Source organism: Schistocerca gregaria, chromosome X, assembly GCF_023897955.1.
Source record: "Schistocerca gregaria isolate iqSchGreg1 chromosome X, iqSchGreg1.2, whole genome shotgun sequence".
Lineage (NCBI taxonomy): Eukaryota > Metazoa > Arthropoda > Insecta > Orthoptera > Acrididae > Schistocerca > Schistocerca gregaria.
The window spans coordinates 635,250,607-635,269,877 of NC_064931.1; the positions used below are offsets into that span (position 1 = coordinate 635,250,607).

General features: G+C 37.2%; 1 protein-coding gene across 1 annotated transcript in view; it reads left to right on the forward strand.

Annotated features, from left to right (window-relative positions):
* LOC126299621 (protein DENND6B) overlaps positions 1–14,725 on the forward strand; it is a 217,632-nt gene extending 202,907 nt beyond the window's left edge. The window contains exon 8 of the mRNA XM_049991663.1: positions 795–14,725. Within this exon, the coding sequence (XP_049847620.1) occupies positions 795–992 (198 nt within the window). The 3' untranslated portion in view covers positions 993–14,725. The remainder of the gene's footprint in view (positions 1–794) is intronic.
* Positions 14,726–19,271: the final 4,546 nt, after the last annotated feature.

The following is a 19,271-nucleotide window of genomic DNA, read 5'->3' on the forward strand; positions in this document are numbered from 1 at the left end:
GTATATTTATACGAGGGCTATCGACAAAGTATATTATGTTTTGGAATTAAAAATAAATAAAATATTGGAAATATTTTTTTATTATATACAGATGAAAGCCACACTTAAATACTGCTTTTCTACACTTATCATAGCGATGAACAAGCTTGGAAATTCCTTTGTCATAAAATTCGGCCACCTGCGCCTTCAACCACGTGGTTACCTCTTTTGGAACAGAAAAGGTGTGATTTTTGTGGGTTTCCTGGAAAGAGGCACTACAATAAACTCTCAAAGGTATTGCCAAACTCTGCACAACCTCAGAAGAGCAATACAAAACAAGGGGAAAGTTGGGCTCAAAGATCTTGCTGATTTACAACGCCCGGGCCCACACGGCAAATGCCACTCATGAAGTTCTCGAATCTTTTAAGTGGGAGTTGTTTCCTCATCTGCCGTACAGTCCTGACCTGGCACCGAGCAACTTCCACTTATTCCCACCAATGAAGAAGTGGTTGGCTATGCAGCGTTTTGATGGCGACGCACAGCTTCAAGAAGAGGTAACCACGTGGCTGAAGGCACAGGTGGCCGAATTTTACGACGAAGGAATTTCCAAGCTCGTCCATCGCTATGATAAGTGCCTTAATTGAAATGGCAACTATGTAGAAAAGTAGTATTTAAGTGTGGCTTTCATCTGTATATAATAAAAAAAATTCCAATAGTTTATTTATTTTTAATTCCAAAACGTAATATACTTTGTGGATAGCCCTCGTATTAGTAAATGAAATCTGTTACACAAAATATGTGATCAATGTTTTTAGGATCTGAAGATGTGGGTGAAAGGCAGACAAGAAGTGGAAATTGTTGATATGATCTTGAGGATTCGCCAGAAGCTAGAACAGTGTAAAGCGAATGATCTTCCTCTAAGTGATGATGTACAAGAACAGCTGCGGTACAGAATGTCTGAGATAATGTGTACACTACCTGAGGATCTGAAGGCTGTGTTGAAAGTGAGCTGATGGTGTCTTGATCTGTTTCAGTACAAAGTTTGTAATCTTCCAAAACTTCTACTGTGCCTCACTGACTAGAGAAGCACATTAAATGTGACTCATTGGAGGAATGCAATCTCTCTTGGTAAACTGATAATAATGGTGCCTTGAAAATCTCTCCAGTGTCTGTGAGTCCATAAGAGGCTTGAAGAAAATAATTATTTTATTTCACAAATCCTACCATTTTTGTAGATTGAAATTATTGTGTGTGTGAATGTAATTGTATGTTATGAATGTTACTCTTTCTGTATTTCTTCCAAAACTTAAATAGCTCTGTGTGTGCAACATGGAGTTATAGTTTTAGCTGGTCCCTGTGTTTACCATTTAGACCAACAAGCTTGCCTACATCAAATGTGAGAGCAACAGTGAATGAGATGTTTATCTGTCCAACACTCTTTTTAATGTAGAAGTAAGTTAAAAAAGGTAATTTTTTTATGTGTTGACTGTCCTAACAGTAGCATCAAATGAGACATTTTATGTGCATGGTGTATGATGCAAGTAACTACCTAGGAGGAAGTGAAATTTGACATGTATCACTGTATGCATTTTGCTTCTTCTACTTTTATTTGTTCAGGACTAGACCATTGTAAATTAAACCCATTAGATGTTGTTCTGTGTGTAGAAAATGAGTGTACAATTATCAGCCTGCATTAATTGTAGTTATTCATAGTCAAGTTTCACTTCGGTGTTTCTTCCAGTCAGCATCTGAACATATCTCATGTTCTTAAATTTATTGTGCAGTGGTAAAAGAGAAAAAAGTTTGTGTATAGTGTAACTGAGCCACAGTACTGTACTGTGTGGAAAACTGTTTCATTATGTTTCTGGAATCAAGTATATCAGATCAGTGAGCCAAGATTTCTAGTTATCTACTAGAACCCATATTAAGCTTGCAATTGGTTGGAAGTATGTCCAGTTTTTGAAGTAATTCAAAGTACAGTTATCACAAAATCATCTGAAATAGTTGATTGCTGGAAAGTATTATGAAAAACCACATAACTAAAAAAGAGACTTAGTGCATTTTGTGTGTATTAATGTCAGTGTTATGTTATGCCAGTGTATTTATAGATGTGAATGAACAAGGCCTAACAGGGAACTCATTGGAAAGGCTAGTGAAAAACAGAATGATGAATTTTGGTGATTGAATATATTTTTGATCAATCATATAAGTCAGATAAGTGTACCTATGGCCTGAGTGACTGCCTAACTTTTAAAAAGCTGAAATGTTCAGGGAATGTTTGCTTCAACTAATCACACTATAGAGTGGTGTTTGTGTCCAGGGCTTTGGCCAACTGTGTGTCTCAGAATATAGTTCAATATGTTTGTGTGTGTATGTGTGTGTGTATTGAACATAATGACATAGAGTGTGATCAGCATAGACACATTAAAAATTATGAAGTAAATTCTCAGAGTAAATCTCCTTCACGTGGTTGAAGAGATATAAAACAAGAGTGTGGTTATGAAATTGGTCAACTATAAAGCATCACCCAGTGTCACTTGAAATGGGAAACTGATGCTTCAGGGCCTGTAAGTGAATGCAGTGATACATAAACCCTCAGGGAAGAAACTTATAAGGAATCTGAAATGAGGAAGCTGGAGTCGGATCACTGAGAAATAAAACAGAACAAAGAAGCAGAAAAGAACAGGAAAAGCAGAAAACATGAAAAAATATCACAGTGGTGTTTTCTATTGTGTATTGTGAACAAAATTTATAACCATTACTGAAATGTACAGCATGGTGTATAGTATCATTTGACCATTGTGATTTAACTAGAAACAATGGCTTGTAATTTAATTGTAGACTCTATAGTAAAATGGAGCAGGTAAACTTTTTAGAAAAGTGAATTTAAATGACTTGCAATAAAAATGCCCAGGTTTCAAATGTCTGTCTCTCTATACTGATTTAGGTTTTCCATGCTTCTCCTAAATGACTTCTGGTAAATGCCTGGATTGTTCCTTCAGTAATCCCATGAGCCATTTCCTGCTTCACCTATTAATCTTCTCTATTAATCTTGTCATGGCACACATTAAATCCTAATGTTCCTTCCTTTTCAACTAATCTCTGTGGCATTGTCATCCTGCAGAATATTGGCCGCCTGATCAATCACTACATCATACCCAAAATAAGGTATCTTTGAGTGATATCATTGGAGGGTTAGGAGATGAACACACTGTTGTCTACATTATTGGTAGTGACACTCAAAACCAGAGGCAATACGCATGCTGTAAATAATTTCTCAAGTGGCCTCATGATGCTAAGTGTCTCTCTTTCCAATCCTTCTCGCTTGGAAAATATAATTAAGTGGAAATAATATTTTTTTTAATTTCAACTTTATTGTACAAAGAAACTTTATACAGGGTATCCCAGGTGGAATGGTCAATATTCAGAGGTATAACAAGAATGATCATTGGAAGCAAAAAAAAGTCTAGCAAACATGCCTTAAGAACTATGTCCACTTCTTCATCTTTGATACTGTGAAACAAATCTCTTTTACTGCCAACTCCTTACTTTTAATATTTTTGGAGAAGGTAGTACAGACCAAAATAAGAAGGGAAAAAAATTATAGTACACATGGGTTCCAATATGCGTACCTTAAGAGCTATGGCACTTGTTCAATAGAAGAGATGTGTATCATAGTAGAGAAGATGAACAAGTGCTCATAGCTCTAAAGTTCTGTATTTTAGAGCCCAAGTTTACTAGACTTTGGTGCTTCAAATGATTGTTTCTGTCATACCCCTGAATATTGACCACTCCTCCTGGAATACCCTGCATAAAGGTATTATGTGAGGCCCAGGTTGTACTGCTCAAGTTGTTGTATCACTGACTTGCCTTAGACTGAGGTACCATTTATACTTCTCAAGGGCAGTAAGGAGTGGGAAGGAAAAGGAGGAGGGAACAGATATAATAGGAATTTTTGGTCACCAAAACGTAATAAGGGGTGTTTTTGAGAGTGTAAAAGGTTGAAAATGCTAGAGAAAGTAATGAGAGAAATTAAAATTCAGGTTGTTTAAATGAGAAGACTATAAATGACAACATGTAAAACAGTATGTTAAATGACATGACTAAAGAAATCTTAACACTGAAAAAAGAAATAAGAGTACAACAAGTTCTTCTTAGTAGTGTTACATCCAGTAAAGAACTTTTACAAGCTTTTGAGCCACTTATAAAGCCAAATAAATAATCAGAAAGAATCCTTGTGGGGAAGTTAAACTGAAATGCTAAAGTAATCACTGTGGAACATGTGTCATTGAACAGCAGTATTGGTGGAGCATGTGGTCAGCATGCTATTAACTTGGCCGTTAATTTTATGTTTCGGATCCAGAGCCACAGCTTCTCATACATTCTGTTGGTACCTAGGTATAACTTAAAGTTCCTGCTAGTCACAGATATAATCCAGCTACCCATAAGAAGGCTCCAAAGATTCCTACTTGACAAATTATTAAATTTATGAGATTAATTACCTTTACAGCAGGAAATATGCATGTGGGATTATGTTTTACTGTTTACAACATCCACCAAAATAGATATTTTGGTGTAATAATTCACCACATTAGAATACTTCTTTGAAAAGGAATCAAGTTATTTAACTGTATACAGTCATTTTGATTTCAAGAAAGTATCCCCTCTATAGCAAGTGTCTTTATACACACAGAAGGAGTGACAGGTAAAGATGTAAATTACCAAATAAGCAGCAACCACTCACAAAATCATGTTTAAACATGATTTTGCGACTGGTTGCTGCTTATTTGGTAATTTTATGGTTTACGGTGACTGCACAACTTGGGAGCCACATGGAGCCCACCATTCAGATAAAGATGTGTTGAACAGACAGTTATATTCTCTTGGCAGAAGGAAGGGGTGTAGTAGTGAGTGAATAAATATCATTTTGAATAGATTCTCTTGTTCAGTAACATATAATTTCCATGCAGCAGGAACAATTGTATAAAATAATTTATTTCACTGAAATTATTTTTTCACTCTACAGCAGTGTGTGTGCTGTTCTGAAATTTCATAAGAGATTAAAACTCTGTGCTGGACTCTCATTAAGAACACTCAGTTTCACAGACTGAGCTTCCTAGGCACAACATGCAGTTCACAGACACCACCTCACTTCTTCTGTTACTTACATTCCAAACTTCACAAAGCTTTCCTTCATATTTTGCAGCAATCTTTTTGAAAGTTTGTTTATTTCACTGTCCTGAACCTATTTTGAAAAACAGTATTCTTAATTTGTTGTTGTTTTAATTATTATTGCATTACCAGGTAACTCATGCAGTAAGAATTCCAAAAATTAGGGGACAAATGGAAGTTACAGTACTTATTTGTCAAATTGAGTATCTGTTTTCCACTGATAGTCTGCAAATTATTGCACTACTGCAACAGTTGTTATTACTAAGCATTGTTGCTACATTATTACTATAACTACAAATTTAATAATTATGAGTCTCAATGGATTACTATCTCATTTCCTTCCAGGAGACAGGGATTCAGATCTGAAACATTCAGTAACCTTGTTCTGCCTTTATTTGTTTTATTATTTTATAACTTGCTTTTTTCTCTGACTCCTCTGGGTATATTCATAGTATCCAATCGGGATACGTCCAAACAGTGTTAGCACCGAGCGAGGTGGCGCAGTGGTTAGCACACTGGACTCGCATTCGGGAGGACGACGGTTCAATCCCGTCTCCGGCCATCCTGATTTAGGTTTTCCGTGATTTCCCTAAATCGCTTCAGGCAAATGCCGGGATGGTTCCTTTGAAAGGGCACGGCCGATTTCCTTCCCAATCCTTCCCTAACCCGAGCTTGCGCTCCGTCTCTAATGACCTCGTTGTCGACGGGACGTTAAACACTAACCACCACCACCATCATCCAAACAGTGTTGAAATAACTCTGTCTAGTGTCTCCATTCAAACGGGCCTCGGAAGGCCGAATGGTACTGACCAGCTGCCGTGTCATCCTCAGCCAACAGTTATTGCTGGATGCAGGTATGTAGTGGCATGTGGTCAGCACACTGCTCTCCCAGATGTTGTCAGTTTTCATGACTGGTGCTGCTACTTCTCAGTCAAGTAGCTCCTCAATTGGCCTCACAAAGGCTGAATGCACCCCACTTGCCAACAAGGCTTAACAATCCCAGACAGTCACCCATCCAAGTGCTCACCAAGCCTGACAGTTCTTAAGCTTGGTGACCTGACAGGAACCAGTGTTACCACTGTGGCAAGGTCATTGACTTGCTGAAATAACACCAAGCTGTAATTCAGAATTAGTGAAGTATGAATCATCCAAAATTTTTATAGAAATATTCAGTATAAGTGATAAAAGAGAAAGATGGAAACCATTCTGAAAATGCCATGAGGAAATGACAAAAGTACAAATTTAATAAATTTAGGAGCCATCATGAGATTATCCTATTTGCTCCATATCTGTAAAGCTACATACTCACACACAATGTATATCTAATACTTTTATACTGTATCACTTTCAATGGACAGTAATCATATAAAAAAAACCAAAACTTGAGTTATAATTTATCATTTTCAGTGCTTACAACTTTCCAAATGAATTTTTATATGTGCTAAAGTTCTACATTTAGCAGCACCCTTGGTGAATTTCTGATCAATATACTGGAACTTTTTGGTGCATTATTATGCTAGAATTGAGTCTCCTTTATATACAGGGTGATTATAATTAAAGTTAAACTTTCATATCACTGTAGAAATAACACCACTGGTCAGAATGATGTCAAATTGCAACGGAATATTATCAGAGAAGGGGGAAAACATATGGCAGAAGAAAAATAAATTACAAAATGTAGCAATAGATGGTGACGTTAGCATCATAATTTAATAGTGGTTAACTACAAATGACAAATAAAACATAAAACAATGCTTAAGCTGTATGTTTGATGTTAAACTGTACTACTCAGTCTGCATGGGTGTACAGGTGTGATACTGTTAGTTATGTAAGGCAAGGTCATATCGGATGGGAAAAATCAGTTTTGAAGTGTCCTGAGGCCAAAAACTGCATAAAAGGCATCAGTCAAAATCAAATCATATTATTAATTTGTGTGTGACAGGTGCAAAACGTGTTCAATATGCTGTCCACTGTTTTCAGCAAGAAGTTGAAATCAAGAAACAGCATGTTCTGCAACTTATTGAAGTGTTTCCGGGGCCATGCTCAGAATGTGTTGCGCGGTGCCTGCCTTCAATGCAGTTAAGTTTGCACTCAGAACACTGAACACAACCTCTTTCAGATAGCCACACAGCCAGAAGTCACACAATTTAAGATCAGGTGATCAAGATGGCCAGGCTGTAGGGAAATGGTGGCTGATGATTCTAGCATTTCCGAAATAGTGCTTCAGCAGCTGCTTAACTGGATTCGCAATGTGTGGAGGTGCGCCACCTTGCAATGATCCCATCCACACATTCGCACTGTTGGAGAGCTGGAATGACATGCTTGCGCAAAAGACACTCATAGCACTTACCAATGACAGTACATGTAACAGGACCAGAAGCACCTGCCTCTTCAAAAAAATATAGCCATATGATAAATGATGCCGTAAATCCGCACCACACAGTGACCTTTTCAGGATGAAGTGGTACTGGTTGATTTGTGTGTGGATTTTCCATTGCCCATATTCAACACATCTGTGTATTGATATATCCTGTCAGATGGAAGTGGGTTTCATCTGTCCACAAAATCTTCCACGGCTAATCATTGTCCACTTCAATCTGAACAAGAAATTCTAAAGCAAAGTTCTCACTTGCCGCTAGGTCAACAGGAAGCAACTCATGCACATAGATAATTTTGAATGGATAGCAAAGAAGGATGTTTTACACACCGTGCTCACGGGTATGTCCAATGTTCGGCTAACTCTCCGTGCACTACACATTTGCACACCACCACTCATCTCCTCCTTCATTGCTGTGGCCACTGCTTCCACTGATGTCAAATCAATTTGTTTTCTCCCTCTACCAGGTTGCACACCAAAAGAACCCGTCTTTTCGAATTTCTGAATCATTTTTTCCAGACCTACAGGAGTCATCAGTCCAATGCCTTTTTTCAAACCCTTCAGTGTCCAGAACTTCTGCAGAGCAAAGTGTACACAGTCATTATTCTTATAATGCAGCTATACAAGCAGAGTGTGATCCTGCATTGAGGCAGTCATGGCGAATGTCGCAGACGCAAAAGGAGGAAAAGGCATGTACCTGGCATGTTTATACCTCTTCATTGGGTCACGCAAATTACAGGTGTTTTCATTTACGTATTCTAACACATACAGTGCCATCTACTGATCAATTTTCACACAATTTTTTTTCTTCTCTCATATGTTTTCCTCATTCTCTGATAATATTCCGTTGCAATTTGACATTATTCTGACCAGTGGTGTTATTTCTACAGCATTTTGAAAGTTTAACTTTAATTATAACCACCCTGTATATCATAGTCAAAATTACACTCTTTTGAAGCTTTTGAAACACTATTTCCTACAGTTGAAGCTAAAGAAGTAGGTAATATATCAAAGAGAAGGGCATTTCACTTGGTATCGCTGCTTATTAAATTGATATCAGACATGATACTGGAGCTATGGAAATTGTACACACTGCTTTCTAGAGTAACAGAAACAGATTCACTTCTTGTTACAGTCAATCAGGGTAACTTTTTACCAATCAGGGTATATTTGTACCACTTACCACTTTTGTTTGATGTGGCTACTGCTGTACCTAATGCCATTATTTTTTACTAAAAGTAATTTTTTATTGCTTCTGTGATTTCTAGTTAGTGTCTCAGTTATCTGTCCCACTTTGTGCAAGCTCTTGGGCTTGTGATCATCCTTTAATTGCTCTGGCTGTGAAGAAACCTTCTGGTGATAGTGTTTTAAGTTGATAAAATATCTCAATATTTTGGTGTAAACCTGCAGTACTGAGTTAACAGTGTTTTTACTTCTTATTAACACCTGATTTCATTCTGGTGTTATTGAGAGCATTGGATAAAGGAAAAATTCTTAGTTTTTTTAGACTGGACTAAAGTTATCCTGAATGATAGTGTAACTTTGTACCAACATTAAAATTGAAATTTTACTCAAATAGATCATATTAGTACACATTTTCTATTTTCTAAGCACTCAGTAACTACAGATGTAAAGTGCTGCAATGTGTGTTGCATTGTGTAATTTATCTTGTGTCCAGTATTTTCCAAAAAATAGTAAAAGTAGTACAAAGTTACCCTGATTGAATGTAATAGAGATATTTCTGTATTTTGTTTTCATCCTGAAGTTGTTAAACTGGAGAACACACAATATTACTAGTACCTTTCATAAGTTAAACCAATCAAAATAAGTACTGAAGACACATTCATGTCAGTTTTTAATCTTTTGAACTTCTATTCTTTATATGCACTTCATTTGTATAATTCATCTCTCTCCACATAACCTTTATTCTTGCTGCCTCATTAGTCTTCTTCCTGTTGTTGCCTCATTAAGATGTTTGTTTACCATCATCGTCACTGTAATTTCTGTTAGCAAGTGATAATACTAATGCATTCTACTGCCGTAAGTTCCTTTTATCTGCTTTTGCTTTCTCGAAAGTGAGAAATAAATTGCAAATAATTGTTTTAGATTAGTGCAATTAGTGATTAAGAAAATAGTTGACCATCAACATCTTTATGTAATGATTCTGGCAATATTGATTAGAGCAGTGGTAATAAGAAATTCAACAAATCTGAAACCAGATGTTCACTGTAAGAGAAACACATGAAACATAAAAGCACCACTATTTAATGCATGTTGCAAGACCATAAAGCTGGCAAAAATTAATAACAGTAGTCCTATGTGTTACATTTTGAGAGGATTTCAATGTACAGTTGAATTCAAGAAAGGTTTTTTTAAAAAAATTATTTGACTTCTTATGTTGCTGTAAATTGTCTTTTAAGCAAAACAGAAGTACTTTGCAGATGATGGCTCTGTAAATCCTTGGAGCTGTACTTATTGTTTTTTGGTTTTGAACTTCTGCTGTCCATAATATCAGGATAAACTCAGTACACCACTTCAGTAAAAAATTATATTTGAATTTGTGTGAATAGCTTAAAACCAGAAAAATACTGCGTCTGATTTTTTTTTAAAGGTGAAGTTTCCTATGAGAATCTAGCAGAATGTACTCCCTCTGAACTAAAAGAGGATGTAAAAAACTGAATATCTGGTTGGAAGGTGAAACTGTGTGCTCTGTACCCTGTTTTACCTACATTAGTGTATTTACACTCTATAGAAAGCTGTTCTCTTCCCATCAGACACATAAAGTATGTAGATGCCACTGCATTTTTGAGTCTTTTTCCTGGTTTTGAAAATCTATTATCATATTGATAATGCCACAGAAGCAACTAAACTCTTGTAACTGATGACCTACAAGAGTCTTGATTAATATTAAAATATGTGTTAAAATTCAAAACTGATGATTGTTGCAAATTCTTGAAAGCAATGTTTGCTACATCTTACTTAATGTGTGCAGGACCAATCTTACCATTTGTTTTTACTTCAGGAGGACCATTGCTGTGTGATGATGTTATCTTTACCGTGTTCATTTATGTACAAAGAATACTTAAAACCTCATAAAATTATTTTAGTTTTGGTGACTGAAGTCTAATTAACAAATTTTACTGTGTAGATCTGTTCCAAAAGGATAAAATGTATCATGTCATGCAACAAAGTCTCATGTTGTATATATACATAGTGTTAAGAAAAATTCTCTTCAAAAGACTTTTGATAACAGAGACAGAAATTATACAGTAGCACACTGCGGCTGTAATTATGGTTGGGAAAACAAATTAATAGTGGACATTGTGAAGAATATTTTGTGTCTTCCAAGTATTTAAAGTGTAACCGGTTGTTGTGATGTATGTATGTATGTATGTATGTAAGTACATATTTTAGCTCTGGTTCCATAGTGAATCACAATCTGTTTTGTACTTCACATTCATTAATGTTGCTGTTTTATGAGGCATATAACCAAGCATATCTGTAATGTACCAAGAAAATATAAATCATGTTGGTCTTGTTTGGTGTTGCCAGTAGCAACTATGATGTTTGCTAGTACTGCACAAGTAGGCAATACTGTATCAGTTGTGAAACTTAAATTACAATGTTAAATTTATGGAAGAATGGTCCAAGAAAATTTATTGTTTTCCCAGTCAAAACAAAGGTATCTGTTAATGTTTGCAAAGCCCATTTGACTGTGTATCACCTTGTAGTTACCAACTTTATTGTCTTCTTCTAGGTGAACATGATTTTATTGCTCTGCAATTTTCCTTGTGTCCTGTTACTGGAAGATTTATATGTACAAATGGAAAAACTTTTCATATCACAGTGATTATATGTATATGTATTTTATGAAGATTAATAACAACTCTTGTGTGTGTGTATTATTGGACTGAATCAGCTCAAATGAGCTGTCAATGTGTTTTCTATGGTGCTGCGAATTTCACTTGTAAGCTTAAGTGTGCTCTCTCTCTCTCTCTCTCTCTCTCTCTCTCTCTCTCTCTCTCTCTCTCTCTCTCTTCTTTCTCTTTCTCTCTCTTCCCCCCTCCCCTCTGCCACCCCCTTCCACTCCCTCTACCCCTGCTCCTACCCCTGCTCTGTGTGTGACTGTGTGTAGGGGGGGGGGGGGGGGGGGTTGCGTATATGCATGCACACATGTTCACACATAGAGGCAGAGTTTCTTTTTGAGCAGAACATTTGTTAAATGTATTGGTTGTGAAAGTAAAATCAAAAATATGAATGGGGCACAATTTCAGTGTTTTCAGGATTATCTTGATAGATTTTGTTCTGGAACTATTAAAAGGGTTCTAAACACCATACTTAATGAGGAGTTGTTCCACACCTTGCCTGGTAGTTTCCTAATTTATTATTTATATCTCTGTCATAATCATACCAGATATTGCAGCCTAAATAATTAAAATGTTGAACCTGTTCTAAAATTTTAGCAACAAAAATAATCTTTGCTCTTGTTAGATGTTAGCCCTGGAATACCATGGTTCTGATTTTGAGGTATAAATTTTAAATACAAAGCTTATGCAGCAAATAAACAGAACACTGAAAACAGCATAGAACAAAGCACAGCTGAAACTGTACAAGATGATGGCAGTGCCAGTTATTCTATACAGCAGTGAAAAGCATACATTAAGACAGAAAGAATATAGCCACAGAAAAGTCACAGAAATGTTATTCCTCATGGCACTACTGGGACCCATGCGCCTTGATAAAATGAAAAACCAGAATGTATGGAATCAGTTACAGATACATGCAATACAGGATAAAAAGATGAACACAGAAACAGGTTGGAAGAGCATTTAGAAAGAATGGGCAATACAAGGATTCTGAAAGTGATACTGTCATACAGGCATATTTGCTGATGAGATCCAGGAAAAAGTTGGATTGAGGCTGAAGGGTCTAGTCCCAGAAAGAAGGAAAATGAGAATGATGATGATCATGATCTTTAAGGAGGAAGATTGTCACCTTGCCTGTGGCCTTGTTAGCATTGCCTTAAGAAATACTGAACCTGCCAGTAGCACCCATCTGCTCTGACTCATGGCAGCTACAAACAATGAACATAAACCACTCATCAAAATCCAGTATGTCTGAAATACATGCCATGTCAAGAGTTATAGTTATTCTCATGACATCATTGATTTCAGCAACTTGTGTCCAAACTGTTACCTTCTAACCTAATCTTGCCCTTGGGCTATGCTATGGACCACTGTATTACCAGAGCCTACTTTCCAAAAAATAATATTGAAGCAAAATAAATATTGCCATGTTCTGTTTGTGTCTGTATAACATCACACATCATATGATTATGTCATGGGTCAAAGCTAAAGTCCAGCATCAGATGGTTCGACCAATCTGTACTATCAGTAGTGTAGGGAATTTCTGCCATTTATTTGGGAAAACAATTCTTAAAATGCATACTAGTGAAATATTGAGAAATACCCTAGTTACACATGAGATCAAAATATATAGCAGCACCACAATTAACAGCCACAAGGGTACTGGCAGGTTATATTTTATCAAATTCAGACCATCATATCTGTTATATTTCTCGTTCTCTTTTATACAAAATCGATCAAGATAGCAATCTATTATGTCAGGAACACAAAAGTTGTGCTCGACATGTTCTGCTGATTATTTTTGTAAAGACATTAGTTAAGAGCTCCTTGATATCTAAGATGTACAAAATGCTTGTGTGTGTGTGTGTGTGTGTGTGTGTGTGTGTGTGTGTGTGTGTGTGTGTGTGATGAAGAGTATATAGATATGACATATTTTTTGGCTTCCATACATATCACCAGAAAAATTCAATATGTCCTAAAACCCTGGTTACATTTTTAATTGCTAATCAGTAGGAAAGTGTCATTATTTGATTGGCTTGTTCATTCACCAAGTAGTTATGTCACCTCATCTGTAAATGTAATTGTTGCTGCTAAATTTATAACATAAAGATATTATTTGTATTTTGCATGCTGTAAATCCATTTTTAAAACATTTGTCATGAGAAAACTAAACATATGAAGGAGTTGTGTAGTTTATCAATAAACCTCAGATGATGTATTCAAAAAAAGCTTTTTATCACTGTAGGTGGTTTTCTTTGAATTCTCTCTCGCTATGTGGAGCCAGATTATTGTTCTTTTCTTAAGGTACACAACTCAGTTTTAATGTCACAGAAGAAGAATAGAAATCATGACCTCTTAGAAAATTTAATTTGCAAACATTTCCTTGCTATGAATTGAATTGTTAATTAAATGAATACTGGTAGAATTTTTAAAATGTGGAAAATAAATGAGAAGTTGCATGTGGCATATGTTAATAATAGGTGACATTTGTATCATAACACAAATTTGTGATACCTGAATTCAGTGGGACACATTATCAAAGAATGAAATTGCCATGACACCCCTCTGTGTCATTTAAACACACAAAAATTTGAGTCTGCAGAAAAAATGACATTGAGTCTACATTAATAGTAATATTACTAAACTGAAGAATTCTACCAGCTGTTCTAGTGATGAACATTGGCAAATTTGTGTTATATTGTGAATAAAAATTAATATGTTATAAATATTTAAACAGGATTGGTTTCATAAATTTGTAATTGTTGTTTGTGTTTTCCGGTGTGGTATGTAAAACACTGATCTCCAGCCGATAACCCATTTGTTTGGTGCCTTAAGCTATGTTGCTAAATGATTTTGCTTGTATTCATATTTTTGACACATGTTTATGATGGTTGTAATGATTAAATCTGTTTGTCTGTATTTTGCTGTCACTATGAAACATTTTGTGAAGTTAAGTTAATTAGGTGTTGTGTAAATGTGAAAAATTGTAATTTTTCTCTTTTTTTAAAAAAAGAAAAAAGTTTCAACTCGGGGCTTTCACTTTATTCTATCCTTTTTTGCATGCATAAAATTAAAATAATTCCCAATATATACCAAATCTTAAAAAAAGCTTTTTTAACTTTGGACATGTTCTTTGAAACATGTTGACTGAAACAAAATAGTAATTGACATTGGACTTGTGCATGTGAAAAGTGGATTCAGGTCTTTGTCTAACCATTCCAATTTTTTTAATACTTTGCCTAAATGGAGTTAGATGAACAACCAAGTAGTTCTTTCCTTCACTCTTTCACAATTGTACACTGGAAATAAAAATCTGTCATTAATGCTGATATATTGATGTATAATGCTTGTACTTATCCTCCTGCCACTGTTGAATCAAAGAAATAAGCCACATCCAAAGGGCAGTAGCATTGCTGTCAATTTTTAACTGCCATCTAACTTTATTTGAACCCTGTACATTGTTATGATTCAGTGGCAGTTTCTATTACTTTGATGAGTTTCAGAGTTAGTCATTCTTGTTGAGTTAAAGTTGTCTTGTGTTCATTACTGGTAGTTTGAAATAAGAATAAAAATCTTTTACATGAATGGAAGGACACAGTTTTTAATTTTGTCAGTCAGTGATGAGCTTAACAACACAGATTCATATATCAATCAGCACAGTATGGGTGGAGGAGGATTGACAATGAAGATACCCTGATACTTTGAGTAATACCACATAGTTTTACTACAGGAAAAGCAAGAAGAGGGTTTTTTCTATTATGTTAGTGTGAAAGAGAAGAATGGGCCATTGCTCAAGTACTGATATTTAAAAATAATACATGTTCAGTGCAAATTTCACTGTGATTGGAAAAAATCAGTAATCATTTTATCAAATCAACTGTGCATTCTTGGTGAAACATTGCAAATTAATTAAGTGAACACTGTTTTTGCATTAAGACGGATTTAAAACTCAAAATATAAGTTGTGCAGTAACCAAAATAAAATTTGTGGAACAAGGAAAAAAAACAGAGTTTGTTTAATTAAGTTAAAATTAGTAATGTTTGAGCAGTGTCATTTACTGGATTTTGACATGATAAATTAGGATAATGACTAGTCATTTACAGTTTAAGGTAGCATTTGCCATTAGTGTGTCTCAAAGCATAATTTATGGGCTATAAAATTTTAAAAAGCTGTAGTTATTCAGGGAAGATATGATCCAGGTTGTCCATAACTAGACTGCTTTGCATGTAAGAAGGTGAATCATGGAACTGTACATAGTAGCAAGGGGCAGTGTACCACATGACACACCAGCCAATACCGCAAATCTGTTGTGCCATGCACATGGGGGTGCACATGAAACATCTAAAGCTGATTCTCATGTTAGTTTCAGTTGCTGAAGTTCCTTAGCCACTGTACTGTTTATTATGGGTGTCATTAAAGTGAACAAGTCAAGTATTATGTTAACAAATGACAGTGATAGTCTTCCAAACATATACATTTTTGTAGGGATAGCCAGAAGCAGAAAAAAGGCCCCATGTGGTGTTTACCTCAGAATTGCCATTTACCAGGGTAGGCAATTGTTGGCGTTTATGCCGTGGGATGAAGATAGAGAACACACCGGAAATTCCACAAAGTATTTTACCTCTTTCTGTGCAGCTGTCTTCTTATTTTGTATGTGACTATAATTACAGTTAGACATAACTGTTACTTCTTGCTCACAGCCCATCAGAATAGGTAGCAGAGAGCAGTCCAAATGCATCATAGTGTGAAGCAGAACCAGGTCTGAAAATCAACCAAAACTATCCACACTTTCCTTCGTAAAACTCCCCTCATAATTATGTAAACCAGTAGTGTCTGCTCCAATAATGACGTGAAACTGCAGCGACCAAAAGCAAATAGCATTCTGGTTTGTTCTCTGATATGTTTTAACTTGGTGTCTAGCTTGACAACTGCCCTGTCCACATCTAGATGAAGAGTGGATGTAGATAAGCTCCCATCTCTGCAAAAAATCATGACAGTATTGCAATGGAAAAATCGTTATATAAACATGAACTGCTGTTTTTGGCTGTTTCGACATCTGACACCATTTTCAACGGTATTACTATGGATCAAATGTATATGTTACAGTTGTTGTCTTAATTAGGGTATGTTATGGCCATCATCCGTACTAATTCTAAATACAAATATAAGTGTCAGATATCTCTCTCTCTCTCTCTCTCTCTCTCTCTCTCTCTCTCTCTCTCTCTCTCTCTCCCCCCTCCCCCCCTCCCCCCCTCCCCCCCTCCACACCTCCACACCTCTCTCCTGCTCCCTCTTAAACACCCCCCCCCCCCCCCTTGCAGTCCCTTCTTTTGGCATTAACTCCATTCCGGCCAGTATGTTATTTAAAAATATTCAGTACTTTCAATTATAAATGTTGTTGGAAGCGTTGAGTCGTTGATATGCACACACAAAAAGAAAGAAAAAAAGAAAACTTGCTAGATTTCAATTTAATCCTTTTCTGAGCTCCCCCTCTCCAACCTTCCACACACACACATGCAGCACACACATTTATTTCACCCTAGCTCAAAAAAGGATTACTCCATAAGTTAGCAAGTTTTCTTTTGTGCTTTCTTTTTGTGTGTGTCAATTGATGGCTCAATGCTTCTGGTTTTTGGTGAGTGTTCTCCTTTAATCCAAAAGTATGTCCTTTCAGTTATCTTTCTTTTAGCCACCAGATCAGCGCTTTGTAATATATTACATGAAGTCCAAGAATGTATTAAATTGACAACAGTGTCTTTCAGGCAACTTAAGAATACTTAAAAATCCATACAACTTTACAAACATGTTTTTTTCAGAGAATATAATTCCCCCCAGCGTTTTTATCATCAGCTGCAGGTGATAAGTAGTACTTGTGAACCTTGAAGTTTTAATAAAAGTAATGAAATCCTCCATGAACAGGACTCTAATTTTTCAATAGTAAATCAGAATCAATTGTATATGAAACACTTCCCCAATGGGCCTCACTTGAGAATGTGTGAATGACTCTGTAGCAGTGGATCATATTAAAGTTGAGATATGACTTACAGAATGACACTTGTGTAAGTGTTGGAATGGTGCATCTCTATTGTATCACTGGCATTTTCCAAGGTGCTGCTTGCATAAAACTGTCTCCTGCATTAAAAATTTTGTCCAGTTAATGTTCTCAAACTGAGTCATCCTGGCTGGAGCAGTTCGCAAAATTCTTTATTTCAAGGACCCAAGCAGCTGTTGTTCCATTATAGCACATCGCTCCAGCTCGAGTGACCACCGGTGGACAGCAGGGTGCCCATGGGACAGGAGGGGCAAATAGCCAACAAGCGCATGTACACCCACAGTATATGCTCAATAAGACTTTATGGGAGGTTGTCTCTGCTAGCTGTGCCTGCGTGACAGCAAGGCAAGAGCACTTACAATTGCCTACGGCCAATGGGTTAGCATTGGAACAACATGCATTGGAAGGTCTCTGCTTTAGTAGTTGATGCAACCCTATGACATCTACTGCTCTATTATATGTGGGTACTGTTCTAGCCTCTTACTATAAGTCTGAATATAAATCATCAAACAGTGTATGGGTTTAGCGTTGTAGGATTGCCGAATCCAATGATGCACGCTACGCCACATGTAATAAACACTATTTTATTTCTCGTAAGCACACATATACAGTTGTTTACATTCTGAATTCTCGGTACACGTCCGTACTCTTTTGCGCGCGACCACAGACTGGTGCAAAGATCTTGACAAAAACAAAGATACTACACGCAACCTGGTCGATAGTCGCCACATTAGATCCCCCCTCCCAAGTGTGGAGCACAAACATAAATATTGGGGCATACATGTAAAGGGAACACCCAGGGGGGAGGGAGAGGATGTTTAATCTGAAACCATACCTTATATTACATTACACTACATTAGTAATTGAAGTCTTCGAGCCAGCGAGGGGGGCGAATGGTCCTGCCTGACCGGGTGAATCCTCGTACAGCAGTTGAGGGATCTGGGGAGGGGATGGTGGGTTGTGAGGGGCCGGGATAGCAGATCTGAATGCCTGTGGCGGTACGTAGGACTTTGACTGTTGATGGGTCAGTACCAACAGGCAAGGGGACAGACTGGAGGAGATGAATGTGAGTTAAATTTTCATTGGGGGAGCTGGCTTGTTGATAGAAGATGTACACATTATCCGGCTGCATAACACAAAACACATTAGAGCTGCAAATAAAATCTGTGTTGACATTCACTACCACTTCCTTATACAGGTTGACAGAATCTCCACATGAGTCGTCATCGGTGACATCACACGCTCTGAGGCTGGTCCCTGATACATCACTGAATCCTAACAGGGGAGAGGTGAGGGGCTGTCTGTAGGAGGGTAAGTCATCACACGCATCACTCTGCATAGGAATGTCACACGCACCTGTAGCACTGTCACACGACTGGGAGTGGGGAACGTCACACGTGCGAGAATGGGCGTTGCTCATCCATGGACTGTCGGTAGATGCCTCGTGCAAGGTGGGTGCAGCAGGGGATGGGGTCTGACTGGGTGGGGTATCGGGCAGTTCTCCCAGAGACCATGCAGGTTTGAGGCGGCAGACGGATACCGTTTGAGGCGTGCCATTAGTGATATGAGTCTGTGCGGGCGCGTATATGGAGGTCTGAGTGCCGGTCGGACGGTGTCATCACGCACCATGACATGAGTGCACGACACCAAGTCCTTATGCAGAAATACGGGACGGGGCGTGTGTGGTCGAAGAGGAGGCACGCGGATGTTAGCGATTAGCTCCTTGACCTGCCCGACGAATGTCGAGTCGCAGATTTGATCTGGAGGAAGTGAAGGCTCAACTAACTCTGCTGGGAGTATGAGGGGTTCTCCATACAGTACCTCT